The sequence below is a fragment of the Lissotriton vulgaris genome, chromosome 4_1 (assembly GCF_964263255.1).
Source record: "Lissotriton vulgaris chromosome 4_1, aLisVul1.2, whole genome shotgun sequence".
NCBI classification, from domain to species: domain Eukaryota; kingdom Metazoa; phylum Chordata; class Amphibia; order Caudata; family Salamandridae; genus Lissotriton; species Lissotriton vulgaris.
Genome location: NC_141691.1, coordinates 172,841,573 through 172,868,529, shown reverse-complemented (window position 1 = coordinate 172,868,529; position 26,957 = coordinate 172,841,573). Strand labels below are relative to the sequence as shown.

The 26,957-nt window shown below is 47.8% G+C and overlaps 1 protein-coding gene across 10 annotated transcripts in view; it reads left to right on the top strand.

Moving 5' to 3' along the window:
- LOC147718545 (phosphatidylinositol-binding clathrin assembly protein-like) overlaps positions 1-26,957 on the top strand; it is an 882,838-nt gene that overhangs the window by 303,748 nt on the left and 552,133 nt on the right. For all 10 annotated transcript variants that reach the window (XM_086918490.1, XM_086918493.1, XM_086918491.1 and 7 more), the window contains exon 10: positions 25,119-25,242. In XM_086918490.1, coding sequence (XP_086774616.1) covers positions 25,119-25,242 — 124 coding nt within the window. The remainder of the gene's footprint in view (positions 1-25,118; positions 25,243-26,957) is intronic.

Below are 26,957 nucleotides of genomic sequence, written 5' to 3'. Positions count from 1 at the left end.
GTGCGAGAAAATCTGAGAGCCTGAGCCTCTGGTGAGAACATTCTAGTGGGTGCTGTCGCCTGATTGGCTGCAGTTTGGACTATACAAAATGACTATGATAGTCATGAGTGTGGAAGTTTTTACTCTTGTAGCTTAGTCCTACTTTACTTCCTGGTTGTTTATTTCTAAGGATTTTTGGTAATTATTTGCATATTATTGCTTTTTTACGTACCGTGGGACTCCCACTCCGACGACGGGGAATGATTCAGGCATTATGAATCTATGAAAGACACCAATACTGGAGAACCACAGATTACAGGTAAGTAACTATTGTTCTGTAGTAGGGGATCTCTGTGTATAGTCATCATCTAGTGAATAGTCCCGCCCATGTGCGTGGACCCCGGAGCAATCAAAAATAATCTCTTAAAGTGTCTAAAAAATGCAGATCTGCACAGACACTTAAGAGAGAATTTAAAGACATATAATGCAGCCCATAAAGAAGGCTACACTGTCCAGTACTTCAACTAGAAATTCCACCACAAATCCACAAACAGCAAAGCCTGTCCAGATTTCCCTTGCCTTCAGCAAAAACCCTCTGGAATGATAGAGGAAGACATGGACAGACAAGCCCCATAGGCTGCCATTATGTGGCTCAAAACAGGATACTGTGCCTTTAAGATAACTTTCCAGAACTTCCCAGTATCCCAGAATGCACTGCAGGTCCCCTTTACTTTCAGTTCTTTTTACTGGCTCCTGCTAGCAGGACTCTGGAGCATTGAGCTCTCCCTTTTTGGGACTTGTTTGGTGTTTTTTCCCTATTTTTCACAGATTTAGTACTTTATTGTACTGTGGGGCTTTTCTTCTTGGTTTTCTCACTCTGTTTTTATATGAATATGCCTGCATTATTTGACAAATGCCCGGAGTGCTCCAGGAAAAAGGCCAGGTCGGATCACCATGAGGTGTGTATTCTCTGCCTTCCAGCTTCCCATGTTCCAGAGGAGTGTGTTATCTGCCAAGGCTTCTCTGGAAGGACCCGGAGGGAAAGGAAGAAGATCAGACTTCAGGGTCTCGAGGAAAGAAGACTGAAGGCACAAGATGGGTCTGAAGGGGCTTCTTCTGCCCATGCTGAGGCCTCTGGGGGGCTCCCCAGGGGCAGGAAGACCAGCAAACGTCACCATTCTCCGTCTGGGTCCATTGCGCCCACTACGGCGTCGAGAGGAATGACTGCGGTCTGTTCCCCATCGTCGGAGACGAAACGACATCGACGCTCGGCGTCGAGGGATGTCACAAGACCTCCGAAGTCCCCGGTGACTGTTTCATCGTCGTCCACGTCGAGCGATCAGCGTCGACGAGCCAGGCGTCGGCGCTCGCCGTCGAGGCGATACCGCCGTTCGCCGTTTGCGAAGAGGATCCGGATGTCGTCGATGAGGTCCGCGCCGTCAAGGTCGCCGTCGAGGCACAGGAGGTCGCCGTCGAGGCACAGGAGGTCTCCGTCGAGGCACAGGAGGTCGCCGTCGAGGCACAGGAGGTCGCCGTCGAGGCACAGGAGGTCGCCGTCGAGGCACAGGAGGTCGCCGTCGAGGCACAGGAGGTCGCCGTTGAGGCGCAGGAGGTCGCCGTCGAGGGGCAGGAGGTCGCCGTCGAGGGGCAGAAGGTCGCCGTCGAGGGGCAGAAGGTCGCCGTCGAGGGGCAGAAGGTCGCCGTCGAGGGGCAGAAGGTCGCCGTCGAGGGGCAGAAGGTCGCCGTCGAGGGGCAGAAGGTCGCCGTCGAGGGGCAGAAGGTCGCCGTCGAGGGGCAGAAGGTCGCCGTCGAGGGGCAGAAGGTCGACGTCGAGGGGCAGAAGGTCGACGTCGAGGGGCAGAATGTCGACGTCGAGGCGAAGGCGTTCGACGTCCAGGGGCCGACGCTCGCCGTCTGGTCGCCGTTCTTCGACGCGGAAAAGAGGTGGATGGAGACTTGACGCCGTGGGAGGTTTGCCTACGTCCCAGGCTGGAAGAGAAGGGGGTTCGCCTCACTCCGCCTCCGTTGCCTCCACCGCAACCTGGGTCAGGGTTGCCTGAGAAGCCACCTCCGGTTCCACCGAGGTCGACTTCACTACCTAGGTTTCCGACGCCTCCCAAGGGTACTCTTAGACCGAAGGCTCCGTCCAAACCCAAGTCACCCGTTCCGGTGGACCCGGTTGATCGTCCTCGGCCGAGGAGGTCCCGTTCACGCTCCGGACGGAGAGGAAGATCAAGGAATCGTCATAGATCCTCCACCAGATCAAGGCGTCGACATAGGAGGCGGGGGTCTAGGTCCCGCACGGACTCTTCCAGGACCCATTCCTACTCGCCGACCTTATCGGACTCCCCTGAGAACAGGATTTCTCCAGTGGACGACATTGCCACATTCCAGGAAGTACTCCTGAGGGGAGCTGCGAAGTTGGGTATCACGGTGACGGCTCCAACACCTACGACGTCCGTGATATTCGAGACGCTTCACAAGTAGCACTTGTCTCGTCCTCTTCTGCCTCTGGTACCTGGATTGAAGGAACCTGCGGAGGAGCTGTTCCTCACGCCAGCGGTAGTGAAGGCCGCTCAGTCCAGGCTTCTAAAGAAGTACAGGGCCCCGGATTCGGACCCTGCCTTTCTGAGAGTGGATCCGGTACCGGATTCAGTGATAGTGACGGCGGCCAGGAAATTGCATTCTACCTCCCCGTCATCCACCGTGCTGCCAGCTAAAGAGAGTCGATGGATCGACTCAGCGGGAAGGATAGCGTGTGGGACCGCTTTCGCAGCCATGAAGGCTGCCAGCGATACAGCTCTGCTGGGCCGTTACGACCGGGCGCTGTGGGACTCCCTACAACAGTTCGTGGAACTGCTACAGAGAGACAAGAGGGAGGACTTCCAGGAGATCCTCAAGGAAGGGATGCTGGTATCAAACCAGGTGATCAGTGCAGCGGCGAACGCCTCCCTGTTGGCCGCCCATGGTTACTGCCATGGAATCAATCAGCGGCGGCATGCCTGGCTACGGCTTCCGTCACTCAAGCCGGAGGCCCAGCAGCGGGTGGCCAATCTGCCCTTTTCCGGGGAGACCCTATTTGGAAAACACGCAGATGATGAGATAGCCCGCATGAAGGCGGAGGCGGAGACCCTTACGGCTGTGGGCTTGGAGAAGCCCAAAGAGAAGAAATCCTTCAGGCCTTTCCAGAGGCGCTACGGCGCACAAGGAAGAGGACGGGGGCAGTCTTCGGGACGGCAGCAGCAACAACAGCAGCAGTTACGGAGACCCTTCCAGAAACGTCAGAAGGGTAGAGGGGGACAGCAGTCCTCTACCGCGAACAAGGGCCCGGCCGGGTCTCGACCCTGAGCGGTTACTTCCCCTTCATCCGTTACCCGCTCCGGTGGGGGGAAGCGTTCAATTTTTTCTGGCAGAGTGGAGAAAAATTACTCGGGACAAGTGGGTGCTGAATATTGTTTGCAATGGATACAGTCTTCAGTTCATCAGCCCTCCTCCAGCGATCCCTCCTGTCAGCTCGCAGTATCAACTGTGCGAGCTCCAGGCGGAGGCCGATATATTGTTAAGGAAAAGGGCGATAGAAGACGTACCTCTGTCTCAAAGAGGAAGTGGTCTGTACTCTCGGTTCTTCCTGGTTCGCAAGAAGGACAAGAACGAGTTCAGGCCCATTCTGGACTTGCGGCAGGCAAACAAGTGGATTCGCAGAGAAAAGTTTCGCATGCTGTCGTTGCATCAGATTTTTCCTCAGTTGCAACAGGGGGACTGGCTTTGTGCCATAGACCTACAGGATGCGTACTTCCACGTACCCATCGCGTACAAACACAGGAAGTTTCTGCGATTTCAAGTCGGCACCAACCATTACCAATACACAGTGCTTCCATTCGGGCTGAAATCTGCACCCTGGACATTCTCGAAGTGCATGGCCGTGGTAGCGGCACACCTCAGGAAGAACAAGGTGTTTGTCTACCCGTACCTGGACGATTGGTTGATCAAGGCCTCCTCCTTCTCGGAAGCTCATGCAGACTTCCAGAAGACGTGCGTTCTCTTGAACAAGTTGGGGTTGCACATCAACATGTCCAAGTCTGTCCCGACTCCGGTCCAGTGCATTCAGTACTTGGGGGCCACCATCAATATGCTGTCAGCAAGCGTGTCTTCTTCGGAGGACCGACGGCGATCGATCCTTCGGAAGGCTCAGGCTCTTATGACCGCTCCATCTACAACAGTGAGGACGGTGTCTTCTCTACTGGGGTCGATGGCCTCTTGTATCTTCCTCACTCCTCATGCACGACTACACATGAGACCTCTGCAGGAGTGCTTGGAGGACCAATGGGACCAGAGGAAAGGGTCTTGGGACGACAAGATACGACTGTCTTTGCATGCTGTTCACTCTCTGAAGTGGTGGTGTTCAGCGGAGAATCTCCTCAGAGGGGTTCCCTTCCACAAGGACATTCTTACTCAGACTAACGTGACGGATGCCCCTCTCCACGGCTGGGGAGCGCATTCGGGAGACTTACAGATTCAAGGGACATTGTCTCCGATGGAGTCCACGTATCACATCAATTTCCTGGAACTCAGAGCTGTGCACTTGGCACTGAAGGCCTTTCATCCGTCCTTCCAGACCAACTCTCTGCTTGTACAGACGGACAATACGACCACGATGTATTACCTCAACAAACCGGGGGGCTCGAGATCGCGCACCCTGTCTCGGGAGGCGCAGACGATCTGGCACTGGCTTCTGGCCAGAGGATTGACGATAACTGCTACCCATCTACCAGGTGTGCAGAATGTTCAGGCAGACGCACTGAGCAGACTGATTCAGGAAAACCACAAATGGGTCCTAAACGACGACGTACTAGGAGAAGTCTTCGAAAGGTGGGGGACTCCAGATGTAGATCTGTTCGCCACCGCCGAAAACAGCAAATGCCGAGACTTCGCCTCCAGGTACTACCAGCAAGGGACGCTGGGGAATGCACTCTGGATCAACTGGTCGAACAGCTTTGTTTACGCTTTTCCGCCCATTCCCCTGATTCCAGCGGTGCTCATCAAGCTGTCTCGGTCCAGGGCACGGATGATCCTGATTGCCCCGGAATGGCCCAGGCAGTGGTGGTTCACGGACCTGCTTCACCGGTCTCTCCTTCCTCACATTCGGCTGCCGTGCAGGCCGGACCTTCTCACGAAGTTCGGGGGGGCAGATGTTACACCCCAACCTCTCGTCCTTGAGTTTGGCGGCATGGCTCCTGATATAGTGCAATATGGCCATTTGAATCTACCCGAAGATTGCATGGACATACTGAAGGAGTCTAAGCGACCTTCCACTCGGACTTCTTATGCTTACAAGTGGAAGAGGTTTTGTATCTGGTGTGTGTCCAAGAACTTTGACCCAATGACGTGCAAGGAGGATGTCATCCTTCCTTACCTTCTGCATTTGGCGCGGTCTTGCCTTAATGTTCATTCCATTAAGGTTCATCTCGCTGCATTGACTGCCTACAGGAAAAGCCCTTCACAGACTTCCTTCTTCCAGATCCCTGTGATCAAAGACTTTTTGGAAGGCTTGAAGGAAGTGTTCCCTCCTGTCAGGCTTCCTTCGCCTTCATGGGAATTGAATGTGGTGCTGTTTGATGAAGGAGCCTTTTGAACCCATTCATAAGGCTTTGTTGCAGCACCTGTCCTGAAAGGCGGCGTGAAGGAGCCTTTTGAACCCATTCATAAGGCTTTGTTGCAGCACCTGTCCTGAAAGGCGGCGTTCCTAGTGGCCATTACATCGGCCCGCAGGGTGAGTGAAATTGAGTCGTTGTGTTGCAATGATCCTTATACTGTATTTCATGCTGCTAAGGTTGTTATGCGTACTCACCCTAAATTTCTTCCCAAGGTTATTTCTGATTTTCATGTCAACCAGACCATAACTTTGCCTACGTTTTTTCAGAACCCTTCATCTCCAGCGGAAAGGTCTCTACATTCCCTGGATGTTAGGAGGGTGTTGAAATTTTATCTGGATAAGACCAAAGGTATTCGTAGGTCAGACCAATTGTTTATCAATTATGGATCGGTCAGGTCGGGTCTTGCGACCTCTAAGCAGTCCATTTCTAGGTGGATTGTGTCCTGCATACAACTGTGTTACCAGAAAGCTAATAAGACCGTAGGAGGTAAGCCTAAGGCTCATTCCACCAGGGCCAAGGCTGCACGACAGCCTTGCTCCGTAATGTGCCGATTGCAGAAATTTGCAAGGCCGCCACTTGGAAGTCGGTTCATACCTTTGCTAAGCATTACTGTCTGGACACTGATGCCAGGGCAGATGCTCAGGTTGGACAGGCTTCGCTGCGGAATTTGTTCCCACAGTAGTGGTGTTAATTTTCTTCTCTCCACCGCCGCTTGGTGTGGGGATGGGCTTGCCATTCTATTCACTAGATTATGACTATACACAGAGATCCCCTACTACAGAAGGAGTAGTTTCTTTTCTGTAACTCCAGTTCTGTAGTAGGGGTATCTCTGTTATAGTCATAAGCGCCCGCCCTCCTCCCCGGTGGAGAGATATTCATGTAAGGAATGCTACAGGTCTGGGGTGTTACGCCTTCAAAAAGAACTGAAAGTAAAGGGGACCTGCAGTGCATTCTGGGATACTGTGAAGTTCAGGAAAGTTCTCTTAAAGGCACAGTATCCTGTTTTGAGCCACATAATGGCAGCCTATGGGGCTTGTCTGTCCATGTCTTCCTCTCTATCATTCCAGAGGGTGTTTGCTGAAGGCAAGGGAAATCTGGACAGGCTTTGCTGTTTGTGGATTTTTGGTGGAATTTCTAGTTGAAGTACTGGACAGTGTAGCCTTCTTTATGGGCTGCATTATATGTCTTTAAATTCTCTCTTAAGTGTCTGTGCAGTTCTGCATTTTTTAGACACTTTAAGAGATTATTTTTGATTGCTCCGGGGTCCACGCACATGGGCGGGACTATTCACTAGATTATGACTATAACAGAGATACCCCTACCACAGAACTGGAGTTACAGAAAAGAAACTACTCCTTCTTCCTGCTTACTGCTCCACCGCATCCATGAGGGGTGACTGGTCTGACCACAGTTAGAAGTCTTGCCACTAGGCCGTAGGGATAGATCGTATAGCTGTGCCCATACATCTTGCGTTACTGCGCCATTTGCTCAGCCTTGGCTCTCTGCTCTTCTTCTGTTACATCCCTTGGCAACATTACATACTCCTCTGGCTTTTCCTGTCTTGTATAAGCAGATGACAGCAAATTTACATTGATTCCCTACTTTTATTCTGTATTTACAAGAACAAATAACAACCTGCCTCATAGATGATCATCACTGGATATCATTCCTTCATTTATTTATTTATTTCCTTATATAGCGCCTATATCACCCCCGGAGGGGTATCTCCGCGCTTGCGGACACATAGGGGAATGCTAATACTTCGTAAGACACCTGGAATAAAAATGTTTTCAAGGACTTTCTAAAATGGAAATAGTCCGTACACTGCCTCAGTGCATTCTAGTTCCGTGGGGCAAGGTAAGAAAAAGCCTTCTCCTTATAAATAGTTGGTACTAATCCACTGAGATATTGCTAACATGCCGACAGAGAAGTTGGTCTGAGCTGTAGTGGAGTGTTTATCAAAGGAGAAGTTAAGTTGGGTGTCATCCGCATAGGATATTGGAACAAATCCATATGTCCTCATAAGGTTGGCCAAGGGAGCAATATAGATGTTGAATAAAGTAGGGCCTAAGCAGGAGCCCTGTGGAACTCAGTGGACAACTTCTTAGACTTGGAGGGGCCCATGCTAACTGGGAGCGGTCAGAGAGGAAGTTGGTCATCCACTGCAATGCCTTTCCTTTTAGCCCGGCTCCTCTAATCTTCTGAGCAGAATTTGATGGTTGACGGAGTTGAATGCCGCTGAGAGGTCTAAAAGCACCAGTAAGGTGGATTGTCCTCTATCTAGTGATAGCCTAATATTGTCCGTGACTGCCACTAGGGCTGTCTCCGTACTACATAGCCTAATATTGTCCGTGACTGCCACCAGGGCTGTCTCTGTACTACATTTCGGCCTGAAGCCTGATTGTGACACATCCAGGCAATTTGACGCTACGACATAGGCTGATAGATGTTTGTTAAAATGTGCTCAGGAACGGTAAGTGGGATATAGGACGCAGGTTAGATAGATCTTTCATAGAGGCCTTGGTGTTTTTGCGTAGGGGAATGAACTGTGCTGCCTTCCATTCTGAAGGTAAATGACCTTCCTTTAGTGATGCATTCAAAAGGGAACAGATAGGAGCAGACAGTTGTTTTAAGAGGCTCAGAGAAATTTTGGCTGGCACAACATCAAGGGGGGAGCCTGATCTGACCGTATGTAATAAGGTTTCCACCTCTTCACAAGTCAGAGGAGGGAAACTCGTCAAAGGGTTATGTCTGGAAAATGTTCATAGGTTGTGGCCGATCTCATATTGCCAGCTGTAATGATTTTATCATAGCCTCTATTTTCTTCTCAAAGTATTCCCCGATGGTGTCGCATAAGGCTTGGGAAGGGGATTCCTCCAGATCACACGCTTTAGGATTTGTAAAGGTCTTAAGGATCTGGTACAATACTTTTGGGGCGCTCCCTGCCTGGGTTAGCTGCGATGAAAGTCTTCCGAGCGATTTTAATATTTTTGTGGTATTGGGCGAGTATAGTCTTATATTTTTCTTTGTCACCAATATCATGGGACCGTCTCCACCGCCTCTCAAGATTTTTACAGTGTCCTTTCTTTGTAAACCAAGCTTCTTGAACCTGTCTTGACTTACCCATAGAGGATTTTAAAAGTGCAAGTTGATCAATAGCAGCTTTTGCTAAAGCATTAAAGCATTAAAGCGGCCTAACCCATCCTCTACCTTTTCGTGTTTCCCATCCCATGGGGTAGGGAAAACAGCTGAAAAGGCTTCTGGGGTGACTTTATGCCACTGTCTGAATGAATAGTTGGAGACAGAGCCCGTCATTCATATTGAATTCTTCTAAAAACATAATCTACTGCCATATTAGTACCTTCCTCTTTCCTGTCCATCATCATTCCCTTGGCATGTAATCAAGCTGAATGGCTAAGCACAAAGACTTGAGTGATCTACAAATTGCATCTTCAACTCACAGCACCCTACTACCTATTAGCTGCCACACACCCCAAATCGCAGTCTACAATCTGCTAATCATCCCCTCCACTTTGCACCAAAACCTTCCTCTGCTCATCTAGATTCCACTCAACCTACTGTGACCCTATACTTTAGAACTTCCTTCTAGTGTGCTGCATTCAAGGAATATATCATTGTACAAAATCAATTATAAATATTCTCACCACCTCACTTCTTCCACTGAAGCATCTGCATTGTCAATGTGTATTTCTGATAAATGTTTGCACTGCTCCGATATGAGTCGCCTTCAGCCATCCATCCTATTTCTACATAAAGATATGTAATCAGCACAGAGGGGCTAACCACAGTCAAAGAAAGCAAGTGTTTTGACATCCTAAAAAACAGTCACAGTGGGGTCAAATACTATCTGACCCATCTTCAACTCCTAGCCTCTGCTTAGGAGGTGGGAGAGCTTCTTCAGCATCTCCCAGAGAAGAACAGAAAGAAAAGCTTTGAAATAGTGGTTGAGGTAAACACCTCTAATGTGCAGATCCGCTGTGTTCTTGATGTGACCCACCTTGCCAGTCGCCTGGCAGTTCGGGCTGGACCGGTCCCACTGGAGCAGGGTCAGGACTAATTTGCATGTGGCTAGGTCCAAACGTAGGTGGCATGGTGGGCCTGGACTGGGATGCAGCCCGAGTAATTACCAGTGGCTGAGATTAATTCCAGCATTCTATCATCATTTATTTTAATGCTTTAGGGTGTCCTCAAATCAAGAGCATTTTTGGTATATACCATGCTTGTATCTGTATCTTTGGTTGTCGTCCATAGGGACAGCAGAACCTGCTCAATCTACTTTTTGATGGAGAGCACATGTTGGGCCTCATATGAATTGAAGCACTGGAGAAAATCATAAACTATTTAGAAATTGCTAAATCCATGTGTCCCATTTAAAAAGAAATGTTCAAGCAGCATCTACAGACACTCCACAGCACCATAAACAACAGACAGCTATATCAATCTATGCAGCAGCCTGTTTCTCCAGTATTGAATCTTTCATAGATTTACATGCTTGTATCTTCCCCGCCCTCATGGTAGGAGCCTCGAGTTAGATAGAAAAGAAGTACTATAAAAGTACATTAGAAACCACCAATGGAAAAGAAAAACTTTAACATTCATCAGCCTCTTTATGTAAGTCCAAACTTTGACCAATCAGAGAGGAGCCCTAGACCTCAACTCCCCAGCAGAGCCACCAGACCGCAGATTTCTAACTGCACTTGTGTGTAAGGGAATCGCCCTGAGCTCTGCTCAGTTTTGTCAATTTGTGAACTTTTGACCCTGCTAGAATTCACCTCAAGGTACTGTTTTATTAAACTTCTTTACTTCACAATGTCAGTGGGATCTAAGAAGAGGCTTTTTAGACCGTGCAGATCCTGTGGGAAGGCAGGACTTTTCTCTGAAGAACCCCACAAGGTCTGTCTGTATTGCCTTTATCCCAAGCATACAGCCAAGGACTGGAAATATTGTATAATCTTTTCAGCCAAGACTCTAAAGGATCGAGAAGCCAGGTGGTTGTTATGGCTCCAGAAGAAAAAATCTAAATCTGATTCTGGGTCTGATGTGGAAGAGAACCCTGGGACATCCTCAGCTGAGAAGAAACATAAAAATGAGGGCTCTACCTCATTGAAGGCGGATTCTAAAAGGTTAAAGGCGGAAAAAATCTCATCTGCCTATAAAGCAGCTCTAAAGCAAAAAGATTCTGTCTTGAAGAAATCTTCTGCTGCTTCTCTTTCTGTCACACCACTAAAACAGGCTTTGTCGACGAAAAATCTCATCTGCCTATAAAGCAGCTCTAAAGCAAAAAGATTCTGTCTTGAAGAAATCTTCTGCTGCTTCTCTTTCTGTCACACCACTAAAACAGGCTTTGTCGACGAAACAAGCTCAGTTGACGAACCAGTCGTCGAGAACACCAGCCAAACCTACATTGGTGTCTGTGGCGACAACCACTTCGATGATGTGGTGACTGCCTCGTCAAAGAATACGGCAACAAGGATTTCCTTGTCGATCGCATCGCCGACGGTATTGACGAATGCAATGACCACTGCGTCGACTATTTCGCCTACGGCCCAGTCGACGGGAGCACCGTTGTCGACATAGTCTAAGGCTCCTTCCACGATCACTTTGTCAACGACAGTGTTTAAATCACCTTTGTCGACGGAGCAGAAACAGGACTTGAGGAGCCTCCACTATAGCCAGAAGTCTCCAGGTTTGTCTTGTTTGTCAAAGATATCACCTCTGCCTCCTCACCTTTTGGATACAGAGGAATCAGGAGATGAGTCTGTTCGGTCTAGCTTTCAGCCCTTCTCAGCTCAGGGTTGAATGCCAGGACACAGATGAGGAAGAGTAGGCACAGGGGCAGGGCATGTCTGAGTGTTTGGAAGGGGACTACTCCTTCACAGGTCGTCCACAGGCCCAGCGTTTCAATTCTTTTCAGGAACACTATCTGTATGAGGCTTACAAAGAGCATCAGGAGCTTAGAAGGGATTCCATTTTGGTGGCAACTTCCCTGGTTTCCGACCTGAGACGCATGCTAAACGATTACTACAAGCGATTTCCGGATTCTCGCGCTCCGGTTCCGCTGACGCTTGGAGGCCCAAGTATTCAAGTACCGTCACCTCCAATGGCTACTCCACCACCTGCTACACAGGATGAGAGACAGGCGCCTAGGTGCATTACAATTCAGGACGATTACATCGAGAGTGAAGCAGATGATCAACCTAAAGAGGGTGAGCTCACTCCGGATCCTGATTTAGTTTGTCAGGAGTGAGATTGATTTATTTATTTAACAGTTTTATGTAGAGCCGTAGGTATCAGAGCGCTTTACATTAGTTTACACAATGTTACAGAAAAAGATAATTACACATTACATCAAAAATACATCAAAAATAAGCAACACATTGAGAGACGAAAGAAAGGTGAGAAAAATAGAGTGTAGAGGGGGGAAGTGTGAAGGGGGAGGATGAGGGAAAATACAGCAGGAGAGACAAAAGGAAGTCTGCCCAAAGACTGACTGGGTAGGAGACGTCCGATGAGGGAATCCACAGCCTGTCTCCCTTTTAGCTAAACAAGGTAGGTCCATCGGGCATCAGTCAAATAGCTAGGTCTCAACTGACGAGATAAAGTTCACAGAAGAAAGTCCAGTGGATAAACAGGGTGTGAACTATGAGCTAGGATGGGTGAGAGCAAAGGTGGAGTGGGAGTGGGAGTGGGAGTGGATCCATAGCCCATCTCCCCTTTAGCTCGCGAGGTAGTTCCACCGGGCATCAGTCAAAATGGCTAGGTCTCAACTGTCGTGGGAAAGTTCTCAGAGTTAAATTATGATGATTACGTGGCTCCATCTTCTCCGTCACCGTTCTCCTATGGGAGATATTGGGGGCTTCCATGAACTACTGAAGAGAACCTATAGGAGATTTGATTTGCCTTTACCTGTAGTTCAAAACGAAGGCTTCCTTTATGATTTTAAGGATCCGGCTAAGAAGTCAGTTCGACCCATACCTATTGTGGATTATGTATGGAGCGAGGGTTTAAAGATTATAAAGAATCCGGCCTTGGTTCTAGCTGTTTTGCTGAGGACCGAGTAGAAATACAAGGCACCTGATTCAGCTCCGGAATGTTCGATTGGTCATCCCCGGCCGGATTCCATGAAAACGCAAGCTGCGCAGAGGTGCTCTAGGAATCCACAATCTCCTTGTTCTGTGCCTCCGGACAGAGAAGGCAATCGGCTTGGCAGCATAGGCAGACACTTCGCTACTATTGCTGCTACTTCCGTCAAGGCCTCTAATGCCTTAGCAATCTTGGGGCGATACGACCGCCAGTTATGGTCAGGCCTTGCTCCTCTTCTTAAATATCTTCCCAAAGATAAAAAGAAGGAAGCAAACGACCTGCTACAGGCAGGTGCTAGAGCTTCGTCTAAAGTGATTGACTCGTCAATGGATTTGTCTTTAATTGTTTTTAGACAAATGGCAGGAGCCTTTGTTCTCCGTAGACAGGGCTGGCTGAGGGCGATGTCTTTCCGTCCTGAAGTACAATTGAAAGTTTTAGAGCTGCCCTTCGCAGGGTATCAAAAAGGAAATTTCTTTGGGCATGTTGCAACAAAGAAGTTAGCAATCCTTTCATGGGGGAAGAGGAGGAGGTCAGTTTCAGATCGTCCTATCAGTTCTACAGATTTCAGCCATATTCCCAGCACAGATCACAACTGGGAGGACAGCAGCAGCAGCAGCATTTTTGGGCTTCCAATGTCACATACAGCCAACAGTCAGCTAGACCTAAGTCTTTGGCACAAGGAAAATTGCGAGATCCATCTAGACTGCAGTGATGTTTCTCTTCTGCCAGCCACCTCATCTTGACTTGAGCCTCTGCAGTCCCATCATCTTTCTCTTATTGTGAGTCAATGGCAGGCCATTAAAATGGACAAATGGGTACTAGCCTCCTTGGAATCCACCCTCAAGGAGAATACATCTCCACTTTCCTTTACTAATGCAGGAAATCTCGATCTTACTGCAAAAGGGGTGTGATATAAAAAGTTCCTCTCAGTCAACGAGGGAAAGGCTTCTATTCCAGTTTCTTCTTCATAAAGAAAAAGTGTGGGAAATGGAGACAGGTCGTGGACCTCAGACAGCTGAACACATACATCAAGAAACAATCCTTCTGGATTTTGTCCCTACAGACATTCTCCTGTTAGTGAACAAGGGAGAATTTTTTGTGTCCCTAGATCACCTCAAAGCATACTTCCTATTCTGGTGAAACTTTGGTAATTCCTGAGGTTCCAGGTGGCTGGGGATCGCTACCAGTTCAAGGTTCTGTCCTTCGGACTTCCCTCAGCTCCCAGAGTTTTCCCGAAATGTATGGCTCCGGTGGCAGCTTTTCTGAGGAGGCAGGGCCATCAGGTCTATCCTTTGACGACTGGCTGGTGAAAGTGCCTTCGTTCCACTCTGCAATAGAGTCTACACATGCTTGTCAGAGGCTGTTCACATCTCTAGGCTTGCAACTAAATGAGAAGTCATGCCTGATTTCAAGTCAGAAACGTATTTTTCTCAGATCAATACTAGACACCACATTGTTGAAGGCGTTTCCAACTCCAGAACTCAAGCAAAAGATAATGCTCTACACATCCCTCCTGTGTGCAAAAGAGTCCACTTCTGTAGAAGTGTTCAAATCTTTACTGGGGATGCTGTCTTCGTGCATCCCACTAATTCCGAATTGTCGGATCCAAATGAGGCCTCTTCAAGAGCAATGAGACAAACAATGGATTCGAAGAGATCATAATTATGTCTCAGGTAATTAAACAGGCACTGTCATGGTGGGAGAAGGACTGCAATATCTCTCTAGGCCTATCGTTCCAGGTGGCACAGCCCAGTTATATAATGACCACGGATGCCTCAGTGGATGGTTGGGCAGCGCATCTCTAGGAGTTACAAATCTACGGAAAATTGTCCATTCAAGAAAAACAATTACACATCAGTCTCCTGGAGTTGTGGGCTGTTTATCTAGGTCTTCTGGCGTCCCTTACGAGAATTCATGGTTCCTCTGTTCTGGTGAGAACAGACAACACCACAACGATGTTTTATGTAGCCAAACAAGGGGGCACCACGTGTCTCACGTTATCGGACCAAGCACAAGACATTTGGAGATGGTTAATCCAGCACAAGATAATGTTGCAGATAGCGCATGTCACAGGCGTGGACAAAGAGGATTCTTTGAGCCGAACCAATGCACAATGTCACGGATGGGAAGTAGATTTGAAGCAACTGCGGGGATTTTTCAGGCTATGGGGCACTCCAAATCTGGACAGCGAGCAACAAGTAATGCGAGAAGTTCTCCAGCAGGTTTCCTCAGGCCAACTCTTGGGGAAACGCTCTGTAGATGCAGTGGACAGGAATGTTTGCATACGCTTTCCCGCCATCCCAAGGGTGCTGAGAAAAATGAAGAAGGAACCATGTAATTTCCTATCATCGCTCCGGCATGGTAAATACAGTTTTGGTTCTTAGATATTCTCCTGCGCTCCTTCTCTTCACACATATTTAAACCATGGCCAAACCTGCTGTCCATGGAGAACGGTCAGATAGTTTATCCTCAGATAAAATCTCAGAGTTTATCATCTTGGAACCTCACGACTATGAATTTACAAATCTAGACATCGCTCCAGATTGCAAGTCCATCCTTCAGCGGGCCAGACCTTCTTCCACTAATAGGGCATACGCTGCAAAATGGAAAAGATTTTGCTACTGGTGTGTGTAAAAGAACATACATCTTTTACTCTCTACCCCGGAGCAAATTTTGCCTTACCTAGTTAGCAAAGTAAAAGTTGGCTCATTCATCTATCAAGGTACACCTAGCTGCAATTTCTAGGTTTCGCAGAAATCCAGGGGAACTCTCGCTGTGGTCAACACAAATTATTAAAGAGTTTATGAAGGGCTTTTTCAGAGTTTTTCCACCACTGAAACGTCTGGCAGTTCCATAGGAATAAAACACAGTCCTATCTCAATAGAGGAAATCACCATTTGAGCCGATCCACAAAGCTAATTTAAAATATGTTTGATGGAAAATGGCCCTCTTACTGGCCCTCACTTCGGCTAGAAGAATCAGTGAGATTCAGGCTTTCACAGTGGCTAAACCTTTTCTACAATTCAAACAAGACAAGGTAGTGTTAAGAACAAACCCCCACTTTATACCAAAGGTACCAACATCTTTTCACTTAAATGAGCTGGTTTTGCTCTCAACTTACTTTGGAAATCCTACAACTTCTGCAGAAGGAGCGTTGCATTCTTTGGATGTAAAACGATGCATCAAATTCTACATCCATAGAACAAAGACTTTCAGGAAATCAGACCAGCTCTGTGCCTTTTGCTTCTCCAAGGAAAGGTCAAGCCCTTTCCAGAAACTGTTTTGCACGTTGGATCTCTTGTGTGTTGGCCAGAAAGGCTTCCTTGCCTTTCTGGCCAACACTTGTCCCACCACCGACTCAGACATTAGTGTCGAGTCAATGGAAGGGGTCACCACCAACTGGCTACAGACGGCCAGTGACAAGTTTGCCCCGCTCACTAAATTCCCACGCACTAGACCCAGTAATTCGCATAGATGGTTCTCTAGCGCCCTTAAAGCACAGAAACTGAAGCTGCGCCAGCTAGAACTGATCTGGAGACGCAACTACTCCGACATCGATAGAACGCTCTTTGTCGCGGCCCGCAAAGACTACATAGCGCGATTTCCCTGGCCAAATCCACTCACGTCTCTGACAGAATTCTCTCCGCTCATAACAAATCAAAAGAAATCTTCAAAATTATGAATGATTTCACTACGGATGACAGAACTCTCCCTACTCGGGTTCCCACACAAGAGAAATACAACGCGTTGAATTCCTTCTTCATTGAAAAAATAGCAGATATTAAGAACTCCATCCCCCCCCCTCAACTCCGTAAGGTCACTGGACTTCTCTCCCCTCAACCATCTGCCCGTGACTCACTTTCCTGCCCTTAACCTCAATACTCTGGCAGAGCTCTCGGCCCGTATCAAGTCAGGCTCCCCCAATGACTGCTGCCCTCCCTCTGTCTTTAAGGACATCTGTCTCACTCTGCTAGATTGCATCCTACCCTTGCTGAACGCCTCCCTCAGTTCTAGCACGGTCCCCAGCTCTTTTAAGAAGGCCATCTTAGTACCCTTCCTGAAGAAACCAGGAGCAGACTCCGCAAATCTCTCCAACTATCGTCCTATCTCCCTCCTGCCCTATCTGTCCAAGCTCCTTGAGGCCCACGTCACCCGCTGCCTCTCAAATTTCATCGAGAACTCCTGCTTTCTTGAACCTAATCAAGCAGGCTTTAGGCCGGCCCATTCCACCGAGGCCGTTATCCTGGCAGTACTAGACGCCCTGAGGGGGAACGTGGACAAAGGGATACCTCAGGCACTTGTACTACGGGACTTGTCGGTTGCTTTTGACACGGTAGATCATAATATCCTTCTCCACCGTGTCGGACAGGCCAGCATCCAGGGCCCAGCCTTCGAGTGGATTGAGTCCTTCCTCTCGGGCAGAGCGCAAGCAGTTCGTCTGGGCCCCTTCATGGCGACCGAGGTACCCACAACTTGCGGAGTCTCTCAGGGCTCTTCTCTCTCATCCCTACTATTCAATCTGTACATCCGGTCATTGATCCACTCGTTAAAGAGATGGGATATTACGTTTTTTAACTATGCCGCTCGACTTACAGATTATCTTTCCCCTCAACTCCCCCGATGCTGTCAACAGCTTTCAAGCAGCAATGCTCCACATACAGCAGTGGATGAACCACAACCAACTAAAGCTAAACCCAGGAAAAACGGAGCTTATCCTACCTGGAAACAGCCCTGCAGGGGCACCCAGTTCTGGCCAAGGGAGCTGGGCCCTCCCCCAGGCCCAGCAAGCACGGTGAAGAGCCTCGGGGTGGTCATCGATGCGGAGCTCTCTCTCAAGGCTCATGTGGGGCCGTGATTTCATCCAGCATGTTTCAGCTGCGCAAAATCCGCAAAATTGCCCATCTACTCCCGCACGCGGCGCTGGTACAGGTCGTGATCTCCCCGGTACTATCCCGCCTAGATTTTTCGAACTCCCTTCACTATGGACTACCACAGTTACTGCTCCGCCGTCTTCAAATCGTACAAAATCAGGCTGCCAGGCTTATCTATAAAACCCCGAAATGGCAATCTGCCAAACCCTGCTGCGCAAACTGCACTGGTTGCCAATCGAACAAAGGGCAACCTTTAAGATCGGCTGTCTGACCTTCAAAGCTCTCCACTGCACCAGTCCCTACTTCCTCTCAACCTTGATCGCGCAGCACCGTCCGGTGCGTAATCTCCGGTCGGCTCACCTTCACCTTCACCTGCTGGTCGCCCCCACCATTAAACTCAAAAAGCTAGGCGGTCGCAGGTTTGCCTATCTGGTCCCTAAACTGTGGATTTCCCTTCCTTTGTCAGTCAAGTCTAGCTGCTCCCTACTGTACTTCAGGAAGCTCCTAAAAACCCGTCTTTTTACTCAAACCGGTTAGCCCGCCTCTCTGCAATCTCCGCACCTCTCAGCGCCAGGAAACTTATGGTGTCAGTGCGCTATATAAATCTTGCTTAACATAACATAACATTGTCTTCTGCCATAATAAAGCTGGAAGACCCCTGTCTGCAAAAGTGTTGGTGCACTCCACAAAGAAGATGGCGGCCTCTACCGCCCTCTTTGCTGGAGTATCGCTTCCAGACATATGTAGAACGGCAACATGGTCTAACATGCATACGTTCACCAAGCATTATTGCCTGGATTCAGCATGGATAACAGTTGCCGCAGTGGGGCAAGTGGTCCTCAGACATCTGTTTACTTGAGGTACAGCTTATTTATATTTTTTACCTCCGTCTTACTTTGTTCATTTGATTTCATGGTTTTACATGTTTTTAATTATGTATCTGGATTTAGTGATACATATAGACCTATATGTTTATATATGTTTTCTTAAATGCTATGTTTTATTCTCTGTGCATAAGGTCTTCGCCTAGTCGCATCGATTTTACTAGGAACACTGCTTACTACTCAGATACAAGCATGTGAATCTATGAAAGATTAAATACTTACTTGTACACTGTGGTTCTCCTGTATTGATATCGTTCATAGATTCACATGCGGCCCTCCCTCGTCCCTGTCTCCTGCTATTACTTACCTTAGCACACTTGTGCGTGAAATCTGCGGTCTGGAGGCTCTTCTGGGAAGTGGAGGTCTAGTCCTCGTCTCTGATTTGTCAAAGTTTGGACCTACATAAAGAGGCTGACGAATGTTACGTTTTTCTTTTCCTTCGGTGGTTTCTAATGTACTTTTATAGTACTTCTTTTCTATCTACCTCGAGGCTCCCACCATGATGACAGGGAAGATACAAGCATGTGAATCTATGAAAGATATCAATACTGGAGAACCACAGTGTACAGGTAAGTAACTTGTTTTTTGCAATGCAATTTGATACAGTCCACACAGATCTAATCCTAGCAACGGGGGAAAATCTGAAGGTATTGCAAAAATTCATAGTCGGGAATCCCGTCAGAATGGGATCTCAATGACAGTCTTCTATCCCTACAATCACAAGTCAACTATCATGGGAAGACTGAGCTATTTCCATCAGTTATGGAAGACTGTTACCACTAGTGAGTGCTATAAATGGCCGAGATGCAGTATTCTTAACATGTACATTCATGCACTACCAAACAGTCCTCCACACACCCACAAAATGGAGAAAGAAAAACATCTCTATTTGCTACTAGAGAAAGCACCCTCCCTACTCAGCACAAGACACAATTCAGGAGATGCCCCTACATTTAGGTGGGCATGGGGGCGGTACTCCATGTACTTCCTTATCCAAAATCGAAAAGCCAGTCTTCACATCTTGAACAGCTTCTTCCCAACATCTACTTCAGGCTGACCTCACTACAGGAAGTCATCCTGCTCTTGCAGTTTGATGTCTACCTTGTGACCAGCCTGTTTAAAAGACATCTGAGTCTATATCCCAAGGTTAACCAATCATTGTCAGTACCTGCGATTTATGGTAGGTGAAAAATCATCATCGGTTCACAGTTTTGCCTTTCCGGATAAAATCTGCTCCAAGAGTCTTTAACAAATATCTGGATCTGGTTTTAGCTCATTTCAGTCGCTTAGAAATGCACCATTACCATTGCCTAGACGATTGGCTGGTAAAGGTCAATTCTCCCCAGTGCTTGTCCCAAACCCAGAACACCACTTAATCATTCAAGATTTAACCTCCTAATTAACAAACCCCACCTGCAACAGCTGCAGATTAAGACTTTCATGACTTCCACCTTTAACAACAAAATATCTCCGGTATTTTTAACCTCGGATAACGTACTGGCATTCCAGGGACTGATTCCTTTTTTTCAGATTTTAACTGTGAGAATGATGCTAAAGCTGCTTGACAAGATGGCATTGTGCATTGCATCAAATGCTTATGGTTCAGCACAAGAGTCTAGCGAGCCAATGAAAATGTACTTCTGGGATTGAGAAGATCTTATGTTGTTGTTGCCCTTATACAGACAAGTTTGTTAGTCTCCTCTTTACATGTTAGTCAGTTCATTTGAAACATTCTTCCCTAACCCTTCAGTATGACTAAAAAACACTACAGTCGTTAGATATAAAGCACACACGCCTAGCTCCATGCTTTGCATCCACAAACTTATGATTTCATATATATGAGGGGCAAATATTTGCTAGATTAATTGTACATTTCATTTGTTCCTTATGCATTTGCTATTATAATAGAGACTTCTAGCAGCAGATTGTTCACTTGAATATTCTCCAGGCACCAGTCTAGTTCTGGAAACATTTGAACAGTGCCTCTACACTCCTATAGGTGGGGCTGTGCAGTTTCGCACTGATTCCGTTCTGCTTCTGATGCGGGGCACGTTTAGGCTCCACCCCATTCGCTGACGTCAGTTTCTTTTATCTGCATTACCAGACTTAGATACAGCGCTACCTTTCATCTCTTTGAGACTGTTTTCCTACCTACATTTTGCAGTGTGGATTGGAAATGTCTCCTCCCAGGATGGCAGGATTCAAACCCTGTAAGAACTGTCAAAAACAAATGGCTGTGACAGATCCTCATCAGAATTCACAGCTCTAAGGCCTACAGTGACTACCCGTTGATGAACTCCAAGGCAATAGTAGACTGCAGGGTGAAGTTATATGTCACAAAGCATCGGAAGACTGTTGGGTCCAGTCCAGGTCCAAAGGTTGGTCTCGGTTCCGTTTCCAGTCTAGAAGTCTCAGGAGCCTTTCCTGAGATCGCTCGTCATCTCTCTCTAAATATGTGGGTAAGTTGGCGAAAAAACATATAAAAATCCAAGTGGGACTTGGCCCCTTCCCTCCACTCTCATACACCTGAGAAGGCGATCTTACGCAAAATCAAGAGGCATGGATGCGCCCTAAGTCTATCAGTGTCTGAACCCATCCCACAATTTGTGCCAGCACAGCCCGTTTTTCCAGGGCAGTCTGTGGCACCGAGGTGGATCCAAGAGTTCCGCAAGCCATGGTCTGACTCTTGGAATTCATTCTGACTCCCTAATGCGCGCCTGTGTGTGCGAATGGAGCCGAGAGGTCCGCCACCTGTGAAATCACTGGTGGGTTAATTATGGGTGCCAGTTGAACCCTCTGAAAGTGTCACCAGGCCTTCTTCAGGTCACACACACAATCCAACTTCGTTACCCATGCCCAAAACGTTGATGCCAATAATGACTCAATCGATACTTGAGGACGAGGTGCCTGCTGTGCTCTCTGACTGGTGCCAATATGACCATGACTGAGTCTGCACTCAGTTTCTGACGAAACTCAGCCTTCTGTCTCGGACCGGTTTAGTCCCACCTCCGCAAAGCAGGACCCACACATTTAATTAGTTGTTCGGCACAGATTTGTATAATGATTGTGATGCAGGTGATAAAATTAGCTAACCCTATCACAAGAACAATTGAAACGATGACCTCCAGGATGTCAGTGGCCAACACTTCTCCCGATTCCCTCTTACCACTTGGTCCTGCTACTGAGTAAAGTCCCTCCTTTGCCATGATCATGCAGAGGGCAGCGTAAGTTCTTGACATCCAGCTCCTCACCTTAGAGGTCAAATGTAATGTTCTAACAGAAGTATGGGGAGACCAATACTGAGCCCCTACTGCCTTTCAATGAGGCACTGACCAACACCCTCTAAGGGGCCTGGGCTAAATCTAGTTCTGGACCCCCCAGTAAATTGCCAGATTTTAAGACGCCGCCACCCTGCCTCAGGTTGCCCTGCTTTTTTCTCTCGGTGCCCCTCTCCTGAGAAGTTAGTGGTGCAAGCTTTCACTAATCAGACAAACCCTAACAATTTCCCGACTAATTCCCGATTAGGAAGTCGGAGAGTGGAAACCTTCAGAAGAAAGGTATTTTCTGCTACCAGTTTGGGTAACAGGTCTGTGAATACTAATTGACTACTCGGTCGATATTCCTACACCCTCTGGGATGTGGTTGCTCAAATCCTCCCAGGTGTACCGGAATCTATTCATCCTATACTGACCTAGGCCATTCCAGAAGGTTCTATTGCTGCCAAATTTACGATGTGCTGCGGACTGGGCACCATGGACTCTGTCCGGTGAGCAATTGGCACTAGCATTCTTATTTGTCGCTGTGCCAAGCTGTGGTAGTTGGGCTTTCTGGGCAATGTCCAAATGTCTCTTATGGAAATGCCCTTTGGCGTGACCCTTCTTTTTGGGGGCGAAAGTCATCCCTCTTGAGCTCTTCATAGGGAGCTGGGCCACTAGGCACTCCTAGGGCTGTGTGCTCCGCCACAGCATGCGCATGAATCTTTTTCCACTTTGACAGCGGTGCCCCGTACAGACAGCCACTTCAACTTCATTAAGGACCTCGCCTTTTCAGTCAGGGACACAGTGCCATTCAGCCCATAGCCTCCCCCTCCTGCAGATCCACCTGCTAAACAACCCAGTTGGCGGCTGGGTGCAATAGTTTTTACCAGTTTTGCCAACTATAACATCAGACAGGTTGGTCCTCCAAATTGTACAGAAAGAGTATGCACTACTCTTCCTGTCCATTCCACTGCACCTTCCAAAATCCCTGGAACGACTTAGATGTAGATGTGAGGTAGTCCCTCACATCTACCACTACAACTAGCTGTTGATGACGGGCTCACCCCTGGCAGTAGTCAACCACATCCAGACCATGGAAAACCTCGTGTCATCTTTGCGGTTCAATATCAATGTGCCAAAGTCATGGATGACTCCTTCTCATACGATCCCCTTAATCAGAGCCATTCTAAACATGGTTTGGTTTTATGCCTTCCCTCTGCGAAGGAAAGTCTTGGCATTCAGGCCGTGATTCTGATCTTTCAGCTTCAATTCTGGATTTCAGTGAGGTTTACTCTGTGGGTGCTGCGAGTGATGGCCTCCTGCGTCTTGCTGGTCAAGCTGGCCAGGTGGCAGATGCGAGCTCTGTAGTGGAATATAACTTTTTGAGGTCCAGCATTAAAGGGACCTCTCTGACCATGTCGAGATTTCGGAGGCGACTGAAAAACCTGCAAAGGAGATAAGAGGTCTCATGACTCCGACAGAGTTCAGTTCAAAATCAACCACCTGGAGCTGACGGCCATCCACTTGGCGCTGAAAGCCTTCATTCTATCCATTAGGAGGAGGCTGGTACAGCTGCTTACGGGCAACAACAGTGCCATGTGGTAATGCAACATGGCATAGTAGGGTCATTGACCCTGTGCCAGAAAGCGCTACATCTCCGGAGATGGCTGACCAGATTTTCCTGGTGGTGTACTACTTAGCAGGATATTTGAGTGCCAGGGTGGACGAGCTCCGCTGTCGACGCCTAGTGCATCACGAGTACCAGTTTCACCTAAAGGTGGTCCAAGGACTCTTTCGTACATGGGAAGAACCTTGGCTCAATTTGTTAGCGACCTCCGAGAAAGGGCAATGTCAGCAGTTCTGCATGTTGGCGTTTCCAAGGCATTTCTCGCTAGGAGAACTGTTCCGTCTAAAGTGGAACCCGGGACTCCTGTATGCCTCCCCAGCAATATTTCTTCTACCCCAGGTTCTGGAGAAGATCAGGACCGAAAGAGCCCAATTCATCCTCTTCATAGAGAGTCAGGTTTGTAGAGTTCCTGGGCTTCACCATCTGTCCTCCAACCGCGCTGCCCCTCTGAGAGGATCTGCTTTCTCAGCAACGGATCAGCATTTTTAAGCTAGGCTTTCACTGTCTCCACCTTTATACTTGGAGATTGAGCATCAGAAGTTAAATACTTGAACCTTCCTTCGAAATGTGTTTTATGTCATCTGGGCAACAAGTTGTCCCTCAATAAATACTGTATACGCCTGTCTTTGGGACATATTTGTAGATTGGTGTGGTATTCGCCGTATTGACACTATTCAGGCTGAGTTTTCTGAAGTTTTATTTGTTTAATCCCTCGCCTGGCAAGGCTTTCCTCTGAGCACAGTTAAAGAGTACGTTGTGGCTCCTTCTGCCTTTAAACGGTTGCTGGACGAGCCCTTGATAATTAAAATACTGGTTGTGATGCATTTTTGAAAGGCTAGCAACACCAGTTTCTCCCTCTCCTTTTTCATGCTACAGTGGGACCTTAACTTGATCCTCACATGTTCGATGTGGACTTCATTTGCCGTGTTCTACAGTTACCCTTTCCGGCTTCTCATTCTCCAAACGGTGTTCTTTATCATCATCAGCATAGCAAGTGAGTGAGCTCCAGGCTCTCTGTGTTATCTGCTGTGCATCACCTTCTTACCAGACAAATTGGTTCTGCAGACGCAATCATCCCTCTTGGCAAGATTTGTGACTCTCTTCCATGTCAGTCAAACCATCATGCTGCCGGCGTTATGTGCTCCACCAAATCACTGGGAGCCTCCCCCCCCCCCCCCCCCCCCCAAAAAATATTGAGCTTTTACATCAATCCCACCAGAGAACAGCTCTTTGTAAAGGCGGTGCAGAAACAGATCATTTCCCGTTGCACTGCGCTCTGCAGCAAGATCTGCTATGCATTGGACAAAAACCAGCCCCTAGAAGGACTGCTAGCTCAGCCCACCAGGTCCAAAACTGCTACCCACTGCAGTTCCCGTCCTGAATATGTGCCAGGCAGCTATTTGGGTGTCACTGCATAGGTTTCCAAAGCACTGCTGTCTGGACAGCCTGGTTTGCTGTGAAGGGCATTTTGTCCTCTCAGATCTGCAGGGATTTTTAGTTTGAACACATTTACAGGCCTACCTCAATAGCTACTGCTTTAGTATCCTTCAAAAGCTGAGGAATCTGCGAAGCTCGGTGATCAAAGCAAGGTTGGACAGGGTGCATTTCTCCTTTCAATTAATTTGTTTGAACAGAGTGCTAACTACATTATTCTGTAATTGGAAAGGATGTGCTGTTACTTGAGTGCATGCCTATTAAAAAATTGTTCATTAATGAATCATGATTGTGCTTTTCTATTACAGAGCAAGCACCCTCTCCAGTGCAGTCTCTACGCTGGCAAATACGGGCATGTCATTCAGCAGAATGGATGAAAAAGAGAAGCAGCAAGCATTGGAAGAGGAACAAGCGAGATTACAAGCACTTAAGGTACTCCTTATGTGAAAAAGTGATCATAGATATTGTAAGACTGATGTTGATCTGATCACCCGAGGCCATCAAATCTTCTCAATAAAGAAGGATATAGACTCGTTGAGACTGCTGTCTTACTTTGACCTACCAACCAGAGACACTGTGGAATACCCTGGAATCAACTGGTCTGACAAATTTCTATCCGATTTTCCTTCTATTTTCCCCACGATTTTCCTTCGATTTTTCCCCCCCCCCCCTATTCCTTCAGTACTCAGCAAACTGTCTTACTCGAGGGCCAGAATGATCCTGATAGTTCCGGAGTGGACCACCAATGGTGGTTCATAGGCTTCCACATGAAGCTACAGTGCAGACCAGACTTTCTCACGAAACTCCGAGGCTAAATCAGACGTACAGTTCTCTTCTATTAAAGTTAATTTTGCAACAATTACTGCCTACCGAAAATGTTCTTCACAAACCTTTTGTTTTCAAAATCACTGTTTTTAAGGACTTCTTAGTGTTTGTAGAATGTTTTCCCTCCAATATGTCGTCTATCTCGTCCCTGGGGGTCAAACATAGTGCTTTCACCCCTCATGCAGGCCCACATTGAGCCCATTCATTAATCTACATTGCCACACCTTTCATGGAAAGCTGCTTTCCTTGTAGCTATCCCATCAGCACATAGGATTAGTGAGACTCGGGCGTTCTGTTCCACGAACCATGGTGTTTCATAGTAATAAGATGGTTATAAGGACTCATACAAATTCATGCCGAATGTTATTTCAGATTTCAAAATTAATCTGACCATATCTCTCCCTACTTTTTTTCAGCACCCTTCCACTCCAGCTGAAAGGTCTCGCCATACTCTGGTTATGTTATGTTAAAAATATTTGTACCGCGCTCGGGCATCAGACGGTTTCATGGCGCTCAAAACAATTGCGGGGGAACAGGATGACAGGTTCACTCAGTAGGCTAGCTGAAAAAGGTGAGTCTTAAGTAATTTGCGGAAGCAAACATAACGAGGGCAGAGCCTAAGGGAAATAGGGAGGAAGTTCCACATAGTGGGGGCCAGGAAAGAGAAGCATAATCCTCCATGCTTTTTGCGTTTGAACCTTGGGATCGAAAGCAGGTTGTGAGAGGCAGACCGGAGGTCTCTAGAGGGGGTGTAGCGCTGAAGGCTGGATGTAGTAAAGGCCGGGGCTTGGTCTGTAAGGGCCTTAAAAACTGTACAGCCAAGTTTGAACAAACAGCGATAGGCCACGGGGAGCCAGTGCAATCTTCTCATCAAGGGCGAGACATGTTGGTGTTTGGGCTGATGAAAGACCAGTCTAGACGCCTAGTTTTGCACCAGCTGCAGCCGATGGAGATGGTAAGCAGGAATTCCAACATAGAGGGAGTTGGCGTAGTCAATACGCGAGGTGACAAGAGCCATGATGACAAGAATGAGTGCCTCAGTGTTGAGGAATCTACGAATTTCGCAGATCCTGCGTAGATGGAAAAAGCAGGAAGATGTTACTGCATTGATTTGAGGCCTCATAGACAGGTCACTAGATATAATAACGCCTAGGCTCTTTACCGAGTTGACGAGGCAGGGTGGAGGCCCAAGAGAGGGCGGCCAGAAGCTGGAAGTCCAGGCGTTAGCTGGGCCCCCGTCAACACCAACTCAGTCTTGTTAGGATTAAGCTTCAGCTGACTATAATGCATCCACTAAGAGATCACAAGCATATTGGATTGAA